We start from the raw sequence: 19,806 nt of genomic DNA on the forward strand, positions 1-19,806 counted from the left end.
TAGGTAAGGACTACTAGCCAGTCAGAATCAGAGTATGAGGGAGTGCCCTGACAGTAGCTAGTTAAGGACTACTAGCCAGTCAGAAGCAGAGTACGAGGCTGCGCCACGCTAGCAGCTAGGCGAACATTATAACGTGTGTGACAAAGTGACCACGTTGGTCTCTGAAGTAAAGGCTGGACTACAATAGAGCTGTTTGGAGCAGTTGGTGAACAGTGTTTTCTGTTGGAGATGGTAAGTGCCTTTGGGGTGGACTTTGGGCTTTTTCACTTTGTAAACCTATAACGTGCACACAAATGATATATAACACAATAAAGGAAAGGGGAAAAGACAAAAAGCATAATATGAATACTTTAACTTTTATCCCATACCGTCTTTAAGAAAATCCCAAATTCGACAAGTTTTGAAAATCCCAAATTCGACAAGTTTTGCTTTTGATATTTTTGGCCCAGCTAGCGTTTTCTAAAAGGAAGTCGTCTCTGTCATGAGTTTATTTATTTTAGGTTTATTTATAAAGGACAATGCACGCTAATAACTATAATACATGAATACATTTTGAATATGTCACAGTTCAAGCCCCTCTGTGCACTCTGGTCGATGTGGGCTCTAACAATTACATAAAATGAGCCTGGCTGTTACGCTGCTCCCCATTACTGCCAGCCCAAACTTTTGTTTTTGTTCTTACAGTTTTAGAAAAAGGTAGATACTGTGGGGAGAATTTCAGTTTATTTTTAAGAGGCCTTCATCATTTATGGAAAATGGCAAAAGTAGAAACAAAATGCAATGTTTTCTGTCCATTCTGAGGTTCATTCTCCCGTCTTCCTCAGCATCACATTAACGTGAATAATCCCATTTGCCTCTCCTGCCTGCTGTAGGTCCGGCAGCTGGTGCCGCAGCGCGACCAGGCTCTGATCGAGGAACACGCCCGGCAGCAGAACAACGAGCGTCTACGCCGACAGTTTGCCAACCAGGCCAACGTTATCGGGCCCTGGATTCAGAACAAGATGGAGGTCAGTGCAAGCAAACGCCGACATTCAAAATGACCAGGTTACGAGGTTACGGTGAGGTGGCGAGTGCAGCCTGTGTGTAGTTTCAGTGCATTTTTATGTTTTTAGTCTTAAACTCCCGGACACTGTCTAACTTGCAAAATTAAATGTAATAGCTGGCATTCTCAGTATGTAACATAATTTGCCTGAGGAAGGTCTAGTATGGAAATTTTGCCAGCTATTACATTTTTTCCAACTTTGTTAGACACAAGTTGGACAGTGTGCGGGAGTTTCTTTGCAACTTTTGAGCTACTCGTCCCCCTTCCGAAGCACCTGCCTCACATTCTAGATGTGTAAAGTATTTTCTGTTTTAGTCTTAAGCTTACCAGTCCATGTTTAAAATAAGGAGTGGTCCAACTTTCTGACTCAATTTGAATGTTTATCTTCACGTGGTCACTGATGTGTTCAGGAAATGATATTAAGCTATGTGAAAACAGGCTGTTAATCGTTATAGTGGGGTATATAAGGTCTCTGTAAATTATATCAAATATTGTGATATGAGACTAGATACCGTCTTAGATTTTGGATATCGTAACATTGTAATATGGCTTACTGTTAGTGTTGTCTTTTCCTGGTTTTAAAGGCTGCATTACAGTAGAGCGATGTCATTTTCTGAACTTGCCAGACTGTTCTAGCTGTTCTATTATTTGCCTTTACCCACTAAGTCATTGTATAAACATCATTGATGATTATTTATCTGAAATGTCATTGTGTAAATATTTTGTGAAAGCGCCAACAGTCAAACCCTACAATATGGATGTAGTAATATCAACATTGAGGTATTTGGTCAAAAATATCGTGACATCTGATTTTCTCCATATTGCCCAGCCCTCGTCTAGACCTACTCTATCTGTAAAGTGTCCTGAGATTTGACACTATAAATAAAGTTGAATTGAATACCTACATTAGATATGATAAGAATGTGTCTCTATGACAGTGTAGTGTAAGGTTATGATAACTGATAAATGCCAGGCAGAAATGGAGTTTTTGGGGGGTCATTTGTGTATATTCTTTTCATGTCCTCCACTATGCAATGACTCATTCTGTGTGTGTCTGTGTGTCTGTGTGTCTGTGTGTCTGTGTGTGTGTAGGAGATCGGCCGCATCTCGATCGAGATGCACGGCACCCTGGAGGACCAGCTGACCCACCTCCGCCAGTACGAGAAGAGCATCATCAACTACAAGCCAAAGATCGACCAGCTGGAGGGAGACCACCAGCTCATTCAGGAAGCTCTCATCTTTGACAACAAGCACACCAACTACACCATGGAGGTAAAAACCCTGCAGCCGGGCTTTTTAATCCCCAAACATAACAGAGAAAAGACCGGGATTGTTGTTGGTCTTGTTGACATAATCATCTGGCCGGACACTGCAAATACTTTTCATGCGTTGTTAAATGTTGCGTTAGTGTCAGATGGTTGTGGTTTGCCACAGAGAACAAAGCAAAGGGCGGCAGGATGTTGAGACAACCACAGGAAAGAGTTTAATACGGAAACCTTCCTGACGTTGCAGTTCACCATCCAGGCTCCAGTGTACTTCACTTTTTGTGGAAGTGATGGAAAACTATAAACCCCTGCCTGCCTGCCTGCCATAAATTATTTTTACTGGCCAATAATTCAAATTCATCTTGTTATTGAAGCTCTGCACATCAACTGACCCATTTTCAAAGCTATTATGTAGGTCTGTATTGTGCTGATGCAGTCAAATCCCAGTTATCTGATCCTCCATGCAGGTTATATTAAACATTACTTTTTTTTTCAAACCACTGTTTAACCCAAGGCTAAAGCCCAGCTAAAACCAATGCCTCTGAGACTCTTTTACTCTCCGTCTCTCTTCCTTTAACTTCCTCTCTCTGTCTCTGCCCCCTGCAGCACATCCGCGTGGGCTGGGAGCAGCTGCTCACCACCATTGCCCGCACCATCAACGAAATCGAGAACCAGGTCTTGACGCGGGACGCCAAGGGCATCAGCCAGGAGCAGCTGAACGAGTACCGCGCTTCCTTCAACCACTTCGACAAGGTCAGTACTCGAACTACGTCCCGGTGGCGAGGAGAGGCGCTGTAGTTGCTACGCTGCTCGTTCACATCATAGTGAGAAATAGGAAACAAAAAAGGTTTTCACCTTATTGAAGGAATAGTGCGACATTTGGGAAACACTGGTGCAGAATGTCTTTCTTACTTAGAGAGAGAGAGAGAGAGAGAGAGAGAGAGAGAGAGAGAGAGAGAGAGAGAGAGAGAGGTGTTGCGACTGCAAGAGAGAAAGACCTCGCTCTCTCCAGGCACAATACTGGCATCTCTCTTCTACAGAAAGTCGCTAGATTTGTCGCTAGTTGCTTTTCTGATCCCGCCCCTGCTGCCCTACAGAGGCTCGTAGGCTCTCCATTGGTAGCAGAGCCTTGCACCGCAATCAGCCGTCTAGGAATGTAGCAACTCCCCGAGCCCGCTGCTGCTGTACTGCACATGCGGGAGACACACACACACACACACACACACACACACACACACACACACACACACACAAAAAAAAAACACACACAGATTCATTGATTTATAGTTAATGTTTATTCGCTTTCTTGCCGAGAGTTAACGAGAAGATCCTTGCCCTCTTCTCATCTAATCTTTCAGCAAAAAAGTGAATAAGTGTATTTCCTAAAGTGTCAAACGTCTGCTTTAAGGATTAATGTAATAACTTCGGGCATGTGGAGTCACAGGTTTGTCTTTTTATATATTTAGACCACATCAACAAGGCAAAGAAGTTGAGGTGAGGATATGTCATTTCTGGGTCTGCCCGAGGTGTGGCTAACGGCAAACCTTTACTGACCCTTTAAGCAGAAAAGATTGAGTGTGCCGAGCGTACGCTTAGTGTGTGTGTGTGTGTCTGTGTGTGTCTGTGTGTGTCTGTGTAATGCATCAGGCCGTGCATTGACCCTTACCGCTTGGTTGAAAAGAGACTTACAGTTCAGTCACACGTTAAAAGCTCGGGGGCTTTGAGGCATATGAAGGAAAATGGCAGCCAGACTCAGCCTCATGCAACAGCTGAAATCTTTTATTGTGAAATACAAGAATAAAGACCATAAATACCGAGCATGTAGATATGGAAATTGAGAATCTTCTCATTGAAGGCTGTTTCTATGAAACACCCCTCCTACCTCCAGAACCTAGTGTTCACACTGGGACTCCCTGTGTCAGAAACAGCACCAATTATGGATGAGTTTTTATTTAGCTCCCCCTCCTTCTTCTCCTGCTGACTCCCCCATTACCTCATGCATTTTTCCAGAGCTGGCCATTTGTTAATCAATACCTGAGGTTGGGGATCGGAGCCCACAGGAAGCCGACTGTGAACCTGAACTTGGGCTTTTGTTTCATATTTCATTAGGAATGCCGATTTTAGCTTCTTCTTTTTTTTTTCAGAAGGATAAGATATGTGTTACATTAGTGCAAATTACAAATCTTTGAATATCTTGTTCATAAAAAAACAGCCATTTTTTTTTTTTTTAAACCTCTTTTTATTGAGAAATATAGATTATGAACAGACACATCGTTACAGATATGAGTTTTTCTTTTTCATGCACACAAAACAGTCCCCTCCCAGCCCACCCCATCCCACCCCGACTGGACCAAATTGAAATGATTAACAATGCAGACGATTATAAAGAAAATACATACTTAGACTTGAAACAGAAACAAATATGATTTCCGTGAAGGACGGCACGCCTTCAAAACTCTATCGTGACACACCATAGTGGAATACTATAGCCAGGTGTTTTATATATATATATATATATATATATATATATATAGTGTAGCTTGAGAATGGAGGGGGGGGCAGTCATTCCTTCACAGTCGGCCAGGATGGTCACTCACTACACCGGTAGGGCTTGGAGGTTGCTAAAGTATGACAATAGAGATTCCCACACTGAGAGGTATATGTTAGAGCCTCTTATTGTAAATAAAAAAAAACAAACAGCAATTTGAAGACGTCATTTGGCTCTACAGTATGGAACTGGGATGGGCGTTTATCATTATTCTTTATATCTATATAATCTAAAGAAACTAAACAACGCATTTATCCACAGTGAAAATAATCTTTAGTAGAGATGAAAAAAAATATGTTGCTTAATTGATAGAAGCTTAATGCGAGTTGTTCTAAAACTCCACTAGTAATTTTAAGGAAAAATGGCAAAAAGAAAAGACTGGTTTCAGCCAGTTTCACCTTCTCAAGTTTAAATTATTTCCGCTTTCCTTAGTTCTTAGTTTCTTATTTCCCCTTCTTAGGCCGTAGCCTGACGCGCACCTCTCGAAAAATGCAACTACACGTCGCGGCGACGCACGTCTCTCGGCCGTGGCGTGGTAGCGTTGCATTCCCCCCCCCTCCCGGCTCATTTCCACACACACACACACACACACACACACATGCCGCCTCGACGCACACACCAGCGCACAAGTATAAACTTCAGGCCACTTTCGTCGGCTACGGCGAAACCTCCGCACAACCATTAATCGCACTTTAGGCCCTGGGAGCTTGTGATGAACATTTGTTTTGCGATTTGCTGACATCTAATAGGCCAAACAGAAAATATTCAGTAAGTATTACTGAATATTTCATTATTTCATTATTTAATATTCAGTCGATTATGAAAAAAAAAATCATTAGTCGCGGCCCAAAGTATGTGTGTCTAAATTTACGTCATACGAGTATATGGGAAAATGAATGTGATTTGTAAATGTTTGAAGTGTTTAATGTAGCATTTTGCATTGATGATGCTCTGCTAAGAAGAGCCTTTATTGTGATGTAAAGTACCATGTGCCATGGACGGTATAATGACCCCACCGCAGGGCCCTGTAGGCTGCCTGCACCGCACATTAACGCCTCTGAATGCCTCGCCCAGCACTGTGTTCACCTGCCACATCCTAATCAATTTGCACTGTGTTCTCTGTTCTTTATCTCGTGCATGGCCCTCTCCCCCCCACCCCCCCACCCTACTTCCTTTTACCCCCTGTGCATGGTGCACTCCCTCCACCCCCCAACACCACCTCACCTACCTCCCCATCCCACCCCATTCACCCGTTCACCGTCACTGACCCCGCTGTATGTGCTGCTGCATGGCCTCGCCTGGCACTGGCCACCCCCCCCACACACCCCAGGACCACTCGGGCACTCTGGGCGCGGAGGAGTTCAAGGCCTGCCTGATCAGCCTGGGCTTCGATATCGCCAACGATGCACAGGTACTGACTCGTAGCCAAGCCTCTACTGTAAGAGGTTTAACTGGTTTCTTTTTTTCTTTTATATTCCCCCCCTCCCTCCCCTGTACCTCTATCCTTTCCCTTATTCTCCCTCTATTCCCACCTTTTACTGCTCATCACTCCGGTCTAAATGTCCTTTGTGATTTCCACAAACCTTGCAACGTCCACATTGTGGCTTGTTGTGGTTTTTCCTCCTTAATTCGTCTCTTTGTTCATCCTTTACTCTCCCAACGATTTCCCTCCGCTGTCCCTGCCACTCGGCATCTTTCTCCTTCTCCTCCTGGTTTGGTTTGTCCATCACGGACCTTGTAGAAGAGATCAGGAATCATGGAGGCCGAAGACTTCAAAACCTGCCTTATCTCCGTTGGTTACAACCTGGTAAAGCCACGAAAACTCTTTAAGTATGACTGTTTGTTTGCGTGTAATTAATGAGACCGGTCGGAAGTGGTAATGGATAGATGTAACCTTCATTTTATGTTTTATTATTATTATTATTATTATTATTGTTGTTGTTTCAGATTTATTTTCCATTACAGGAATGTATTAGAATGCATGGGGTTGCAAATTCAACAGTACCTCGACTCAATTTTAAAAACAAGGAATAAGTTATATCTCTGAGTGCAGAATACCTGCCCTTTTGGTTTTTGTGTGTTGCCGTGGGGACTGTCACCACGGCGACTGAGCCTCACAGTTTCTCTCTGTTGCCACCAGGGGGAGAACGAGTTCTCCCGCATCATGAGCATAGTGGATCCCAACCGGATGGGCATCGTCACCTTCCAGGCCTTCATCGACTTTATGTCCCGCGAGACGGCCGACACGGACACCGCCGACCAAGTCATGGCCTCCTTCAAAGTCCTGGCCGGGGATAAGGTACGGCCTTGTTGTTGTCTACATCCTAACCTCTATCAAGCTGCTGAACTTCAACAGTAAATCTCAACACAACAGAGCAAAGTGCAGTAAATACACCAGCACTTTTTGCACTTTGCACTTTAATTACTACAGTCACTTTTTAAGACGTGGTATTGTCATATGTCCTGAGATGCTTTGTTGATCTTATGGTGCTTCTATGTTGATTTTTAGAATGTTTTTTTCTGTTATAAGACAAATTTCAACCTCAGGTACAATAAAGTGTATTGTATTCTATTCTCTATAATGACGCAGAGTAGAAATTCCCATTGTGGATTAAGCTCCATTTGGCCAAAATATGAATATTTCATCTATATCATCATTTCTAAATCATCATTTATAAAGAGACAAAAGAAGCACAAATAAAAAACCAGAAAAAGAATAAGCAGCCCATTTAAAGCTTTTTACATTAACAATGAATCAAATGACTTTTTTTTTTTTCTTTTTCACCTGACTCTGCAGCTCTACAGAGCTGTTTAGCATTTACTCTCATTAGTGTGGTTTTGGGCGTGAAACGCAGCTGTTTCAGTGGATAAACACTCTAATAAAAGCAGTGCACGCTACCTGTCCAGCACCAAACAGCGGACAGATAAAGTCACCGACTAGCTGGTGAACATAGTAGAACATTTAGCAGCTAAAGAGCCAGATATTTCCCTCAGGAGTTGTTGGAGGCCAAAACCGTTCTGAAGAGAGATTGAATATTAGACTTACATTCATCAGTTGGCCAGAAACACGACTGTAAATTATTGCTAATGTTTTCCATATCAACCTAAATGTGATTATACTGTATGTTGTGTCTCTAACATCTTGTTTCCACTGTCTCCAAGTGGCCAAAAAAATCAGTAAATGCAGGTTTTGAGATGTCTTTAAGGAGCCTGTTTAAATCTATTCACAAACACGGAATTTCAAAGCCAGAAAACTCTTCAGCTGCCAAATTATTCATTAAGTCCCTGATAGCCTACAAAAATGTATTTCTAACTACTAAAGGACAGAAATAAGAACTCCGTTATACTTTATTGAGGTTAGTCACACATCTGATAGAAATGGAGCAACAAAGACATCTCATTAGACTCCTTTTCCATGTTACCTTGACTTTTGTCTGCCAACTGCAGAGAAAAATATCTAAGTCTCTTTGGCCTGCCAGATGTTTGACTCATTTATTCCAGCTCTCCTCGTTCGTACAATGGGCTCGACTGTAAAATGAGATGAAAGTGGCTGAAAGCGCCATTGCTCTGCAGAGATTTAATATTAACAACTCTTTCACATTACAGGGGATTTTTAGTTAAATGACAAAAAATGTTTTTTAATTTGTCACATCCAATTTGACAGTACAACGTAGTGAAATTTAATTACTGCATTTAACCCATCCTAAGGCCCGGACACACAGAGCCGATGGCCAAAGCTTGTGCAAAGACAATAAAGTCTATTCTATTCTATTAAGCTCATTTTATTTCCCCAATTTCTCACCATCTGCTCTTTCTGAATATATAGAATGTATTGATAGCATACAGCCCCTTTTCTAACATCAAAAACATTTTATTTTTCTCCTCCTCGACAGAACTACATTTTAGCTGATGAGCTGCGCCGGGAGCTGCCTCCAGACCAGGCGGAGTACTGCATGGCCCGCATGGCCCCCTACACGGGCCCCGATGCCGTGCCCGGAGCCCTCGACTACATGTCCTTCTCTACGGCTCTGTACGGAGAGAGCGACCTCTGAACACTCTGTCAGTCGTCCTGACTCGGGACCACCAGCCTACCCGCTCTGATCACCGCCACGTCCTCCGTCTGCTCCCTTTTCACCAAACTCCTGTCCTACTACGCTCATTTTTTGTATGTCTCTGGCCTTATCTTTTTTTGTCATTATCCTCTGTCTCCTCCTTCCTCCCACCTCTCCATCCTCATCACTGCTCCCTCACATTCTGTCTCCGTTGTATTTGCTTCCCACGCAATGCAGCAGCTCTCCAGGTTTACAAAGAGGGAGAGAGAAAAAAACGTTTTTTTCTGTTTTTATTTTGTTGTCATTGTTTTTCTTCATAAAATGAATAAAGTTAACATATTTTATTATACTGAACAAAAAAAAGGTATTTTTCTTCACCTGATTGAAAATAACAGACAAAAAATGTAATAAAGAAAAATTGCTATACTTTCTCTTCTTATTCTGTTTGCTTCAGGGATCACTTATGTTTTTAATGGATTTACTTTGACAGTTTGTGCATTTAGCTGACTCTGAAAATCAAACGCCTATATCCTAAACTGTATACATCCCTATGTCCCTGGAGAAGCAGGTAACAACAGGACCCACGCTCATTGAAATGAGAATGGTGGCCTAAGTACTCCCACAAGACCTTAGTGATCAAGAGAAGATGGAATTGAGGAAACTGGCGAGGATATGTTAGCGGTGTGTTGTACTTCTGTCCACTGTTAAAACCAGTTCTAACCTACTGAACTTCTGAGTGAAATCTGTGGGGACATTTTCTTCAGCTCAGCACTTTGTTCTGTTAGGAGTTTAAGATTAGCGTTATGGTAAACCAGGATTACGCATGTCTTAAGACACCAGTGTTTTTGCATGTTTTTGTTGTTGTTGTATACTTTAGAATGTGGTTAACTGTCCCACAGAAAAACTACACTTTAACTTTGGGCCCCTCAACAAAATAGGGTCTCAATGTTTCCTTACGGCCTACATCATTTCAGTGTATTTCATTTAGTGGTGCATACAGAATCCACAGACAAATGTGTCATTAAGTTACAATAAAGTAATTGCTACATAGTGAATCTGGAGAATGAGGGTCTTTGACGCAACTGCCATACAACCAAAACATTTCTAAGAAGGGAGACGTGCTTTGATACAACCCAGAAGAAGAAGAAGAGGAAGAGGAAGGGTATTTGGCGCCATGAGGCCCAAAGGCCGGTAGTCACGCATTGGTTCCTCCCAAAAAGCTACTGTTGTGTAGCACCTGCCCACGTCCTGCATTCACCTCGGTGGAAACACCTGAATGGGTCAACAGACGGAGTGTGAACTGAAACTAACGGCTGCAAAGATGGTAGGAAAACATAAAAAAATGTCATGTGAAATGGTCAGCAGTTGTATAAAGTGTAAAGTTATGTGTTCGTTGTAAAAGACGCCAATTTCAATGTAGAAGGTTAAAGGTGCCAATGTGTTTGAGAGACTGCAATAAATGAGAACAAGGCACGACGAACGATCTATATCCTAACTGTATCACAAGGAGTAGGCTGCTCGGCGAGAACGGTAGGATTTTTTGACATTTAACAAACACATTTAATAAAAAATAATACTTATTTCCCATCGCCATCCCTGAGACCGACACAGACCGGAACCTTCGATCGCGTTTTCACAATTCTACGCACAATTTAGTGCGGCGGACCCATTCAGGAAGCGCGTCCCGGCGGCTGTGACCTGCTCGGTGTTTTCATCAGTAAAATGGACTTGTAGCCGGAGAGAAGAGACATGTTTACCTTAAAGGCTTTGCAGAAAAACAAAACGGTCAAATATGGAGTCCCTATGCTTGTAAGTAACTTTTATTTCACGTATTTACTAATGTTGATAAGCCTGTTAGGTAACACTTTTGCTAGCAAGTTATCAGTGTCATGATACATGTAACGCTGCTGTCAAACGTCAGAGCGAGTTATTTTCAGTTGTCTAATTATATCGTCCATAAAGTTGTATCTTTTTCTTTTTAAATCCGTGTTTCAAAGCACGATTTAACGCGAGCTAGTGTTCCTTTTCCTCTGGCAAATGAACATAGTCTTGTTTAAGTGCTAAAGGGTAAAAGAGAGGTTATCCATATGGATGGGGTTTAAATAAATGTAGTCATTACACTCAGTTGCCAGTTTATTAAAGGTCCCATGACATGGTGCTCTTTGGATGCTTTTATATAGGCTTTAGTGGTCCCCTAATACTGTATCTGAAATCTCTTTTATATAGACCTTAGTGTTCTCCTAATACTGTATCTGAAGTCTCTTTTATATAGGCCTTAGTGGTCCCCTAAAACTGTATCTGAAGTCTCTTTTATATAGACCTTAGTGGTCCCCTAAAACTGTATCTGAAGTCTCTTTTATATAGACCTTAGTGGTCCCCTAATACTGTATCTGAAGTCTCTTTTATATAGGCCTTAGTGGTCCCCTAATACTGTATCTGAAGTCTCTTTTATATAGACCTTAGTGGTCCCCTAATACTGTATCTGAAGTCTCTTTCCCAAAATTCAGCCTTGGTGCAGAATTACAGCCACTAGAGCCAGTCCCACAATGATCTTTCCTTAGGATGTGCCATTTCTGTGTCTGTAGCTATTGAGGAGGAGAGAGGAAAGCCATGATGTCTCTCTCTCTCATGGGTGGGCCAAATTCTCTGGGCGGGCAAAGCAGAGAAAGGGGAGGTAACCTTGCTCCTTATGACCTCATAAGGAGAAGATTCCAGATCGGCCCATCTGAGCTTTCATTTTCTCAAAGGCAGAGCAGGATACCCAGGGCTCGGTTTACACCTATCACCATTTCTAGCCACTGGGGGGACCATAGGCAGGCTGGGGGAACGCATATTAATGTTAAAAAACCTCATAAAGTGACATTTTCATGCCATGGGACCTTTAAATACTTTTTTACATCACGTATTGTTATGAAAGAGTGTGGATACCCTTGACCACGATTAGAAATCAAACACTAATGCTGTTTAAACCTACTTTCAGATTGGTATACAAAAAACCTTTCTTTTATTTTTTTATGAAAACTTGTTTTCCCAACCAGACCACATCAGACAGGTCTAGATTTTAAAAAAATACACACACACACACAATATTTGGACTTGTCAAATCCAGACAACCTTACCCATTAGGACTCCTGAGACCTTTTTTAAAAATTCGACAAAGAAAGAAATTCATTGCCAAAGTGTGACCGTGTCATTACGGTCTGGATGTGGACAAAAGCAGTGAAGTCACCGCTTTTGTGTTTTCTCAAATAGAATTAGATATATGGAATAGAAAAGATTTCACAAATCTGAAACGGTGTTTTAAAAGTCAACTTGTAAAACCAGGACTTGAAAAAGAAGTGTATAAAGGATCTGAGCCAGACCTGGTCTATTAACGTCAGGATGAAGAGAAAATGCAGTGAAATCATCTAAAAAAGAGATTTAACAAGGTTTTAAGCAACATCGAGGCTTTAACTAGGAACCCCATTTTATATCAAGAAGTGAGGCAAAAAATCGGAGCATCTGTAGCTCAATATTGTCATTTAAGTTTCCCTTAACCTTTGGCACTGGCCAGTTTTGAGGATTTTTTTTTTTTAAGATAAGAAATGCTAAAACGACAACTAATTAGTAAAAATGTAACTGGTCACTAGTGTTACTGCCATGTCAAGTCCACATTATTCAGAAGTAACTTGAACTTTGCTGAAGCAAATGCTCTGCAATGCCCTAACATCAGTAACCAAAGTATTTAGGATTAAATTAACTATAAACAACATATGTACTCTCAATGTTTTTTCAGTTGCTCGTAGTCGGAGGTTCCTTTGGCCTGCGAGAGTTTACACAAATTCGCTATGATGCACAGAGGATCCGAAAAAAGGTTTGTTTTCCCCTTTTGTTTTTATTGAACATTGAAGAACTTACAAACATAAGCATGCAATGTAGGGCTGGGCAATATATCGATATCCTGATATAAGACTAGATATCGTCTTAGATTTTTGATATCGTGATATGACATAAGTGTTGTCTTTTCCTGGTTTTAAAGGCTACATTACAGTAGAGTGATGTACTTTTCTGAACTTACCAGACTGTTCTAGCTGTTCTATTATTTGCCTTTACCCACTTAGACGTTATGTCAACATTACTGATGATTAAAAGAATAGTGTGAAGATATTTTGTTACAGCACCAATTGTCAACCCTAGAAAATCGCCACAATATCGATATTGAGGTATTTGGTCAAGCATATCGTGATATCTGATTTTCTCCATATCGCCCAGCCCTAATACAATGTCTTGTAGAGGATGTACATTCAATCAAAAATACACACAAGGGAATATAATATTCAACCTTGAAGTAGACAAGGAAACAAATTTAAATACAAAATGAGTAATCAAAATAAAAAAAAGACTATGGGGGATTGATGTACAAATGTAATGAAATACCTGAGAATTAAACTCCTAAATATAAAACCAAATCCCATTTTAAAAAGACCAAATTCAGAACAATTTGAAAAATCTACACGTATCTGATTTGCAATCCTACTGGACTGCATCTTTCTCAGTGAATAGAAAAACCACTTCAAATCATTTAGAACGGAGGGTCCACTCGCTACAGTGAAGATGCGTCTTCCATTAGCCTACACATATTTGATGGAGAGTGGCTTCCGATAAACGTGCCAGTAGATTAAGCTCCTCACATTTCCTCCATCACAAGAAACCAGTGGAAAGCACCACCTCCCACTGTCTCTGTCCAGCCAGTGTGCAATGACTCCTCCCAGTGGTTAGACACTTAATCGCACCTGAGGATCGTGGTTTTTAATCTAAAGAGGACGGTGTAAAAATAGCCACCATATAGAGATGTTTGGGGCTGTCTGCCAGGACTGCTGGGATCTCCCGGTGCAGTGTGGTTGATTGAGGCTTATTTATTAATAGAATTAGATACGATTTGTCTATCCATCATTCCAGACATTGCAGGCATACAGCACAGCACTGACAGGCTTTTCTAACGCATTTGGTGAGTCAATACAAGAGAACAAGCTCTACCAATTCATTAAATGACAGGAACAATTCATTAGAATGACAGAAAGACCAGCCCTTTATTAGAAGCTATCGCAATGTGATGAGCTGTCTGCGAAGGGGGGGGGTGGGCGCCGTGGCTGTTTTGTTCTATTTTGCTTTGACAAACGGCGATGTGGGTGAGAGCCAGATGGCGGGCGGTGGGGGGGGCATCTTTTCTTATTACTGTCCGCGTGAAGCGCCACTGGACTGTGGACGCCGACGGTGGAGGGGAGGCGTCGTGCCCCTGGCAGCGTGCATGGGCAGCTGCCCCCAACACGACTCGCTCTGTTGTGTGTGTGTGTGTGTGTGTGTGTGTGTGTGTGATATCATATCTAAACAGTTGTCAAAATGCACATGATTAAAACCACTCTTGCGGTTCTCACTCAGAGCTGTCATTAGCCGATTCCATTATTCTGTTCTTACAGATATTTGCCCACTTAAATCATTTAAAAGCGCTGTGAGGGTTAAGTCACTGTATGATCCAATTAGTGTTTTCCATTCCAACGATGTTATTTAGCCTGCGGAAGAGATGAACTTGAAGGCCTTTTGTCTTCCCTGTCCAGGATTTGTGCGCGTTTTCTTCACCCCTGATGCTCCCAGTTGGACTTTGAGGAGAAAAGCTAATAACCCCTCCGCAGTAGGTGTCCTTACTAATTACTCGGGCTATGAATTTCCTGGTCTGAAGGCTGCAAAAATATTCTATATATTTTATTTGCGGTGGTAATGTAGGTCTAATTAAAAATCAGTCATGGAATTTTGAAAGGCATCAGTCACCGGAGTAACCGCAGCGTTATTGCTGTGAAATATTATAACTCATTAAAAGTAATGATTCAGAATGGGATTCATTTCAGTCCTATTCTCGGGCAAAATCAATTTGAATTGCAAAACCCAGATAGCTCCATTGGGCTCGACTCTCTCTCTCTCTCTCTCCCTCTCCCAAAACCTCTGACACATAATCGTTTGCCTTTTTACTAAACCTGGTGATGTTGATGCCAAATCAAGCGGAATAATTTAGAGAGTAAAAACAGGTTACACTGTAGCGCTCGCTCTAGGTTCTCGGCGCTTATCTCTTCCACACACGGTTATGGGCCGCCTGAAAACCACTGCATCTCTGATGCAGATGTCGTCCTCTCATCATTTAAAGAAATAATACACGAAGAAGAGGAGGGAGGGAGGATGCTTCGGTTGGACGTTGCAGCCACAACGTGGCGTTTTTTTTATTCAAAACGCTCTTTGTTGTATTTTAGCAGAATACTGAAAGCGGCAGAAATGCAGAACTGAGTACACTTTAATATCTTGTTTATTTATCGCAAGTAATATCGTTATCCCGATATTCAACAACGTTATCGCATATTTTCCTCCTATCGGGCAGCCCTAATACAAACCTCCCCAAACGGTTTCGTCACTCTTAAATTCTCTTCAGCAACAGTAACAACTCTGTTTGAATTTTGATAGCCACCGAATGTATCTCTCAAACAAGAAGCCTCTCCACGTCTTTGACTTTCCATTGAGCTCTTCCTTCCTTTTGATAGGTTTTCATTTTCTCCGTGTTGTTGTGAATGCGTGACTTTCTATCCGAAAAGCTCCGTATCCTAACATTTCTTCTCCTCCCTCTCGCTCTCTCTCAGCTGGATCCGTCACTGGAGGCCAAAGTAAATGTCCAGAAGCAGTCAGCCATGCTGGAGGAGGAGTATGAGGTAAGGAGACACAGGCTGGGCGCCCGGGGTAGGGTCGGACAAAAGAATCTAACTGGTGTTGTCCGTCTGCAAGAAAGTAGAGCTGGTCAACAATATGTGCTCGACACCGGGGTGTCATCAGAATGCTAGATGTTTTAAAAGGGGTGTAGAATCGGCCCATTTTTATCACGGATCCTGTAAAAGCTCTCTCTCTCTCTCTCTCGTGAAAGATGGGGATTGTATTTGGAACTTCATACAATGTCATCATTTTTAACCTCGTTTAGTAGAATATTGGGAATGCAATTTTAATAACTTTAATACATTACAAGTTATTAAATCAAGTGTTCATTTGTTTAGGTTATTCGTAATTTAGTAATATAATATAAGTAATATAGTGTGGCCCAGATGTCTTTTACTATTGATCAGGTGTGGTGAGTCCCTCTGTTTGTTTTTTTTGTTCATACTACATACTAACAAAAACAGTCCATAGAAATGTAATGTTTAGATTTGAAGACAAGATACAGATTAGCAGCACAAACTGTTGCTGTTTTCTTTTTTTAAGATTATTTTTTGGGCATTTTTAGACTTTAGGACAGCTGAAGACATGAAAGGGGAGGGGGGGGGTATGACAGCAAAGGGTCGGAGTCGAACCCACGGCCGCTGCGTTGAGGAGTGAACCTCTATATATGGGCGCCCGCTCTACCAACTGAGCTATCCGGGCAATTATAAAAATATCTAATTGTGGTTCTTTTGACTGATATTGTGATTAGGATACGATTCACGATATTGGAGGGAATGATCATTTTTGTAAAAGTTTAATCCATCAACTAGCGTTGCTGTGGCTGGTTGTAGCGCTATCCTATTGCGTGCAGAGAGAATTTGAAGGACAGCCGTTCATCCCGCCCCTCGGATTGAGCCCTGCCAATGGTGTGTTCCCAGACCCAACATCTGGATGTCGTCAGGCTACCTTATATTGCTAAACAACCACACTGTAGGGCGGAGTGAAAAAGCCATCCGTCATTGAGATCGTTTCAATATGGGGAAAACTGCACACAGTCTCTCCCTGGAGGCAGGTGGCTGTGAATGTGGGATTCTTGGTTCCAGAAAGTTCCAGAAGTCAGACTCAGTCCTCCTAATCTGTTTGGGGAGGGGAGTTTACTGAAGCTGTTCTCCAATCTGACAAGCTGTTCTGAAGAAGCATACCGGCAGCTTAATTCTTGCCTCCTCTCACCTGCATGACATACCAGATGGTTATAATTTTCCACATCTGGACTATCAAAGTACATGAAGTAAACTGATAATAAAAAAAAATCCTAAATTGACTTTGAAATATTGTCTTGTGTTCATGCAAGAACACAAGTTCATGTTTTTAGGGTTGAAATAATCCTGTACAGTTTTCAGTAGGGCTGGATAATAAATAGATATTGTATCAATATTGTGATATGAGAGCCGATATCTTAGATTTTGGATATCGTAGTATTGTTACATGGCATAAGTGTTGTCTTTTTCCTGTTTTTAAAGGCTGCATTTAGGGCTGGGTATCATTCAAAAATGTTGGTACCGAAACCAATACTGTGACTTCGATACCGGTTCCTAAACGATATTTTTTCGATACCAATTTTATAAAAAACTAAAAGAAATGACAGTGTTACGGCACAAATGTTTTTATTTATTTTCCAGCTCCTACTACGTGAGCCTTGTCTAGTTTTTCCTGTGTCTCTACAACCAATCAAGACCCATCTCTTCACCACTTCCTGCCCCTAGTAAAGCTGCATGCCCCTCCCCTTTTCATCTGTGCCTAAATCTTGTTTTGTTTGTTTGTCTTTATTATCTATACCTACCCTGTAAAGCGACTTTGAGTTCGTGAAAAGCGCTATATAAATTCAATGTATTATTATTACGATGCGTTAACGTTAAACAGCCAATCAGCAGCATTATTAGATCTTGGTAGAAGCATGCTGCGTGCTTATTGGCTCACTGATGCTGATGAGATTTATGCTGCGTTCCAGACACAATTTTTAGCCCGTAAGTTACGACTTCAAGTCACGACTCACGACTTGGTAGCGTTCCAGGCAAAGTCATGACAAAGTTAGCTAGCGGCTACCTAACGTTGACGTTAGCGAGCGTTAGCTGATACTAGCGATTTCTAGTTGGGCTTCATTTAATAAACATAACCTGCAGTAGTACACAATCGTATGTGTATTGTTTTGATTACAATGCGCGGAATTACTTTACCTATTTATGTCTATTTATTTCTGTTTGTCACCGTTAATCACCGGCGTCTGTACAGCATCAACAGGGGTCACCATTGTTGTTTATGTGTATGTGACGTCAAAAACTGTAACTGGGAGTACAACCATCTGGTACCAGTTCACGGGTAGTAAGTTACGGGTTTGACTGCCGTTCCAGGGCACTTTCAATTCAATTTTAATTTTATTAAATCATAACAAGAGTTATCTCAGGACACTTTACAGAGAGTAGGTCTAGACCACACTCTATAATTTAAAAAGACCCAGCAATTCCAGTAATTCCCTCGTGCAAGCATTTAGTGCGACAGTGGCGAGGAAAAACTTCCTTTTAGGAAGAAACCTGGGACAGACTCAGGCTCTTGGTAGGCGGTGTCTGACGTTGCCGGTTGGGGGTGTGATGAACAGTGGTAATAATAGTCACAATAAAGATACTGGAACAATGACCAGAAATAGTAGTTGTAGTAGTTCGTGGCACTGCAGGACGTAGCAGGGCACAGCATAAGGACTCCGGGTAGAAGGTTGTGAAAACACAGGTTACGGGTTGCCTGGAACGCCGCATAACTCCTTGGGTATTGCTGCATTACAGTAAAGTGATGTCCTTTTCTGAACTTACCAGACTAGTGTAACCGTTCTATTATTTGCCTTTACCCACTTAGTCATTATATCCACATTACTGATGATTATTTATCTAAAATCTCATTGTGTAAATATTTTGTGAAAGCACCAATAGTCAACACAACAATATGGTTGTAAAATCAACACTGAGGTATTGTGATTTTCTCCCAGCCCTAGTTTTCAGAGTTGAATCTATGTCTGGTCGGATGGAGAATTCCTGAAGTATTAAACCTGGTCTCCTGTTGTTGTTGTTGTTTGTTTTTTTTTCTCCCTTCTGCAGAAGTTGAAGGAGGTGAATTTGGAGGAGTGGAAGAACATCCGCGGTCCTCGTCCCTGGGAGGACTCCAGGGAGTACCAGGAGCAGCAGCGCGCCAGGCAGAATAAAAAAGACTGAGGCCCAGCGGGCTGCACGCCCACTGCAGCAGGGCGGACCAGACGGGAATGGGCCGAGTCTGGGGGCGAAGACGCCGCTAAGACTAGGGGTGTAAATCCCAGGTTTTATCTCAAACCATATTCTGTTGATTGTTTGGACACCGATACAATATTTACTGAGATCTTAAAGTCTCGATTATGAGCAGCATCGATTATTTGATCAATTTCAACACCTCGTGTGTGTGTGTGTGTGTGTGTGTGTGTGTGTGTGTGTGTGTGTGTGTGTGTGTGTGTGTGTGTGTGTGTGTGTGTGTGTGTGTGTGTGTGTGTGTGTGTGTGTGTGTGTGTGTGTGTGTGTGTGTGTGTGTGTGTGTGTGTGTGTGTGTGTGTGTGTGTGTGTGTGTGTGTGTGTGTGTGTAAGATTCTCCACTCTGATCAGGAGCTTGTCCTAAACAACCAGTAGGTGGCACATCTGTGTGCTGCTGTACCTTGCACACACAAAAGCAAGGTAGGACAAATATATAGCAATGTATGATTCCCATGTCTCAATAAATTATTTTCTATTGATCCAAATGGTTACATTTTACTTTCATTTTGTTTTTGACAAAAGCTCGTAGACGTGGTAAGTCTTTGTTTACAACAGCATAGCATTGATTTACCAGTTGAAAATATAAAAGAATAAATAACCCAACGGTCCAGCCTTTTCCTCAGGCTTTATAGGTCTCGACAGTAATCTGTTTCTCTGACAGTTATTACTTTGCAATGCGGTGGATTTATTACCTTTTTATAATGGAAATAGTATTAGCTTTTGCTCTTGTTTTTTTTTTTTTTTTTAATTTTGTTTGTTCTACAAACCGAAAGAACATAATTTTTTTTACGGCAAGTCTTCAGATTGTACGTATGAGTAATGTTTGGCTGACTGACAGATAATGTATGTGTACTGCCTTACCTCATTC

At 41.7% G+C, this 19,806-nt stretch overlaps 3 protein-coding genes across 7 annotated transcripts in view; all 3 read left to right on the forward strand.

The window, feature by feature from the left end:
* Positions 1-9,962, forward strand: part of actn1 (actinin, alpha 1) — a 71,528-nt gene extending 61,566 nt beyond the window's left edge. Inside the window, exons 16-22 of one of the 4 annotated variants that reach the window (XM_028565303.1) lie at positions 873-1,007; positions 2,135-2,314; positions 2,914-3,060; positions 6,186-6,266; positions 6,597-6,662; positions 6,996-7,154; positions 8,749-9,962. In XM_028565303.1, coding sequence (XP_028421104.1) covers positions 873-1,007; positions 2,135-2,314; positions 2,914-3,060; positions 6,186-6,266; positions 6,597-6,662; positions 6,996-7,154; positions 8,749-8,907 — 927 coding nt within the window. In that variant the 3' untranslated portion in view covers positions 8,908-9,962. The remainder of the gene's footprint in view (positions 1-872; positions 1,008-2,134; positions 2,315-2,913; positions 3,061-6,185; positions 6,267-6,596; positions 6,663-6,995; positions 7,155-8,748) is intronic. The other 3 variants (XM_028565304.1, XM_028565301.1, XM_028565302.1) reach the window with 3 other exon arrangements.
* Positions 9,963-10,143: 181 nt separating this feature from the next.
* Positions 10,144-18,965, forward strand: cox16 (cytochrome c oxidase assembly factor COX16). Of its 2 annotated transcripts, none has more exons than XM_028565349.1 (4): positions 10,144-10,231; positions 12,683-12,760; positions 15,567-15,635; positions 18,759-18,965. In XM_028565349.1, exons 1-4 carry the CDS (start codon positions 10,184-10,186, stop codon positions 18,870-18,872), a joined length of 309 nt encoding a protein of 102 aa, XP_028421150.1. In that variant the 5' UTR covers positions 10,144-10,183; the 3' UTR covers positions 18,873-18,965. The 2 variants fall into 2 exon arrangements, with proteins under 2 accessions (XP_028421150.1, XP_028421149.1); XM_028565348.1 differs by lacking the exon at positions 10,144-10,231 and adding an exon at positions 10,260-10,716.
* The window catches only part of slc8a3 (solute carrier family 8 member 3), a 169,208-nt gene continuing 159,554 nt past the window's right edge, over positions 10,153-19,806 (forward strand). The window contains exon 1 of the mRNA XM_028565289.1: positions 10,153-10,231. The gene's annotated coding sequence lies outside the window, so the exon portion shown is untranslated. The remainder of the gene's footprint in view (positions 10,232-19,806) is intronic.

Source organism: Perca flavescens, chromosome 20 (assembly GCF_004354835.1).
Source record: "Perca flavescens isolate YP-PL-M2 chromosome 20, PFLA_1.0, whole genome shotgun sequence".
NCBI lineage: Eukaryota > Metazoa > Chordata > Actinopteri > Perciformes > Percidae > Perca > Perca flavescens.

Excerpts from the sequence above, each read along its gene's own strand:
- cox16 (XM_028565348.1), top strand. The coding sequence starts at position 10,657 with ATGTTTACCTTAAAGGCTTTGCAGAAAAACAAAACGGTCAAATATGGA. Across the intron at positions 10,717-12,682 it reads AATATGGAGTCCCTATGCTT|TTGCTCGTAGTCGGAGGTTC; the intron begins GTAAGTAACTTT and ends ATGTTTTTTCAG. Across the intron at positions 15,636-18,758 it reads TGCTGGAGGAGGAGTATGAG|AAGTTGAAGGAGGTGAATTT; the intron begins GTAAGGAGACAC and ends TCCCTTCTGCAG.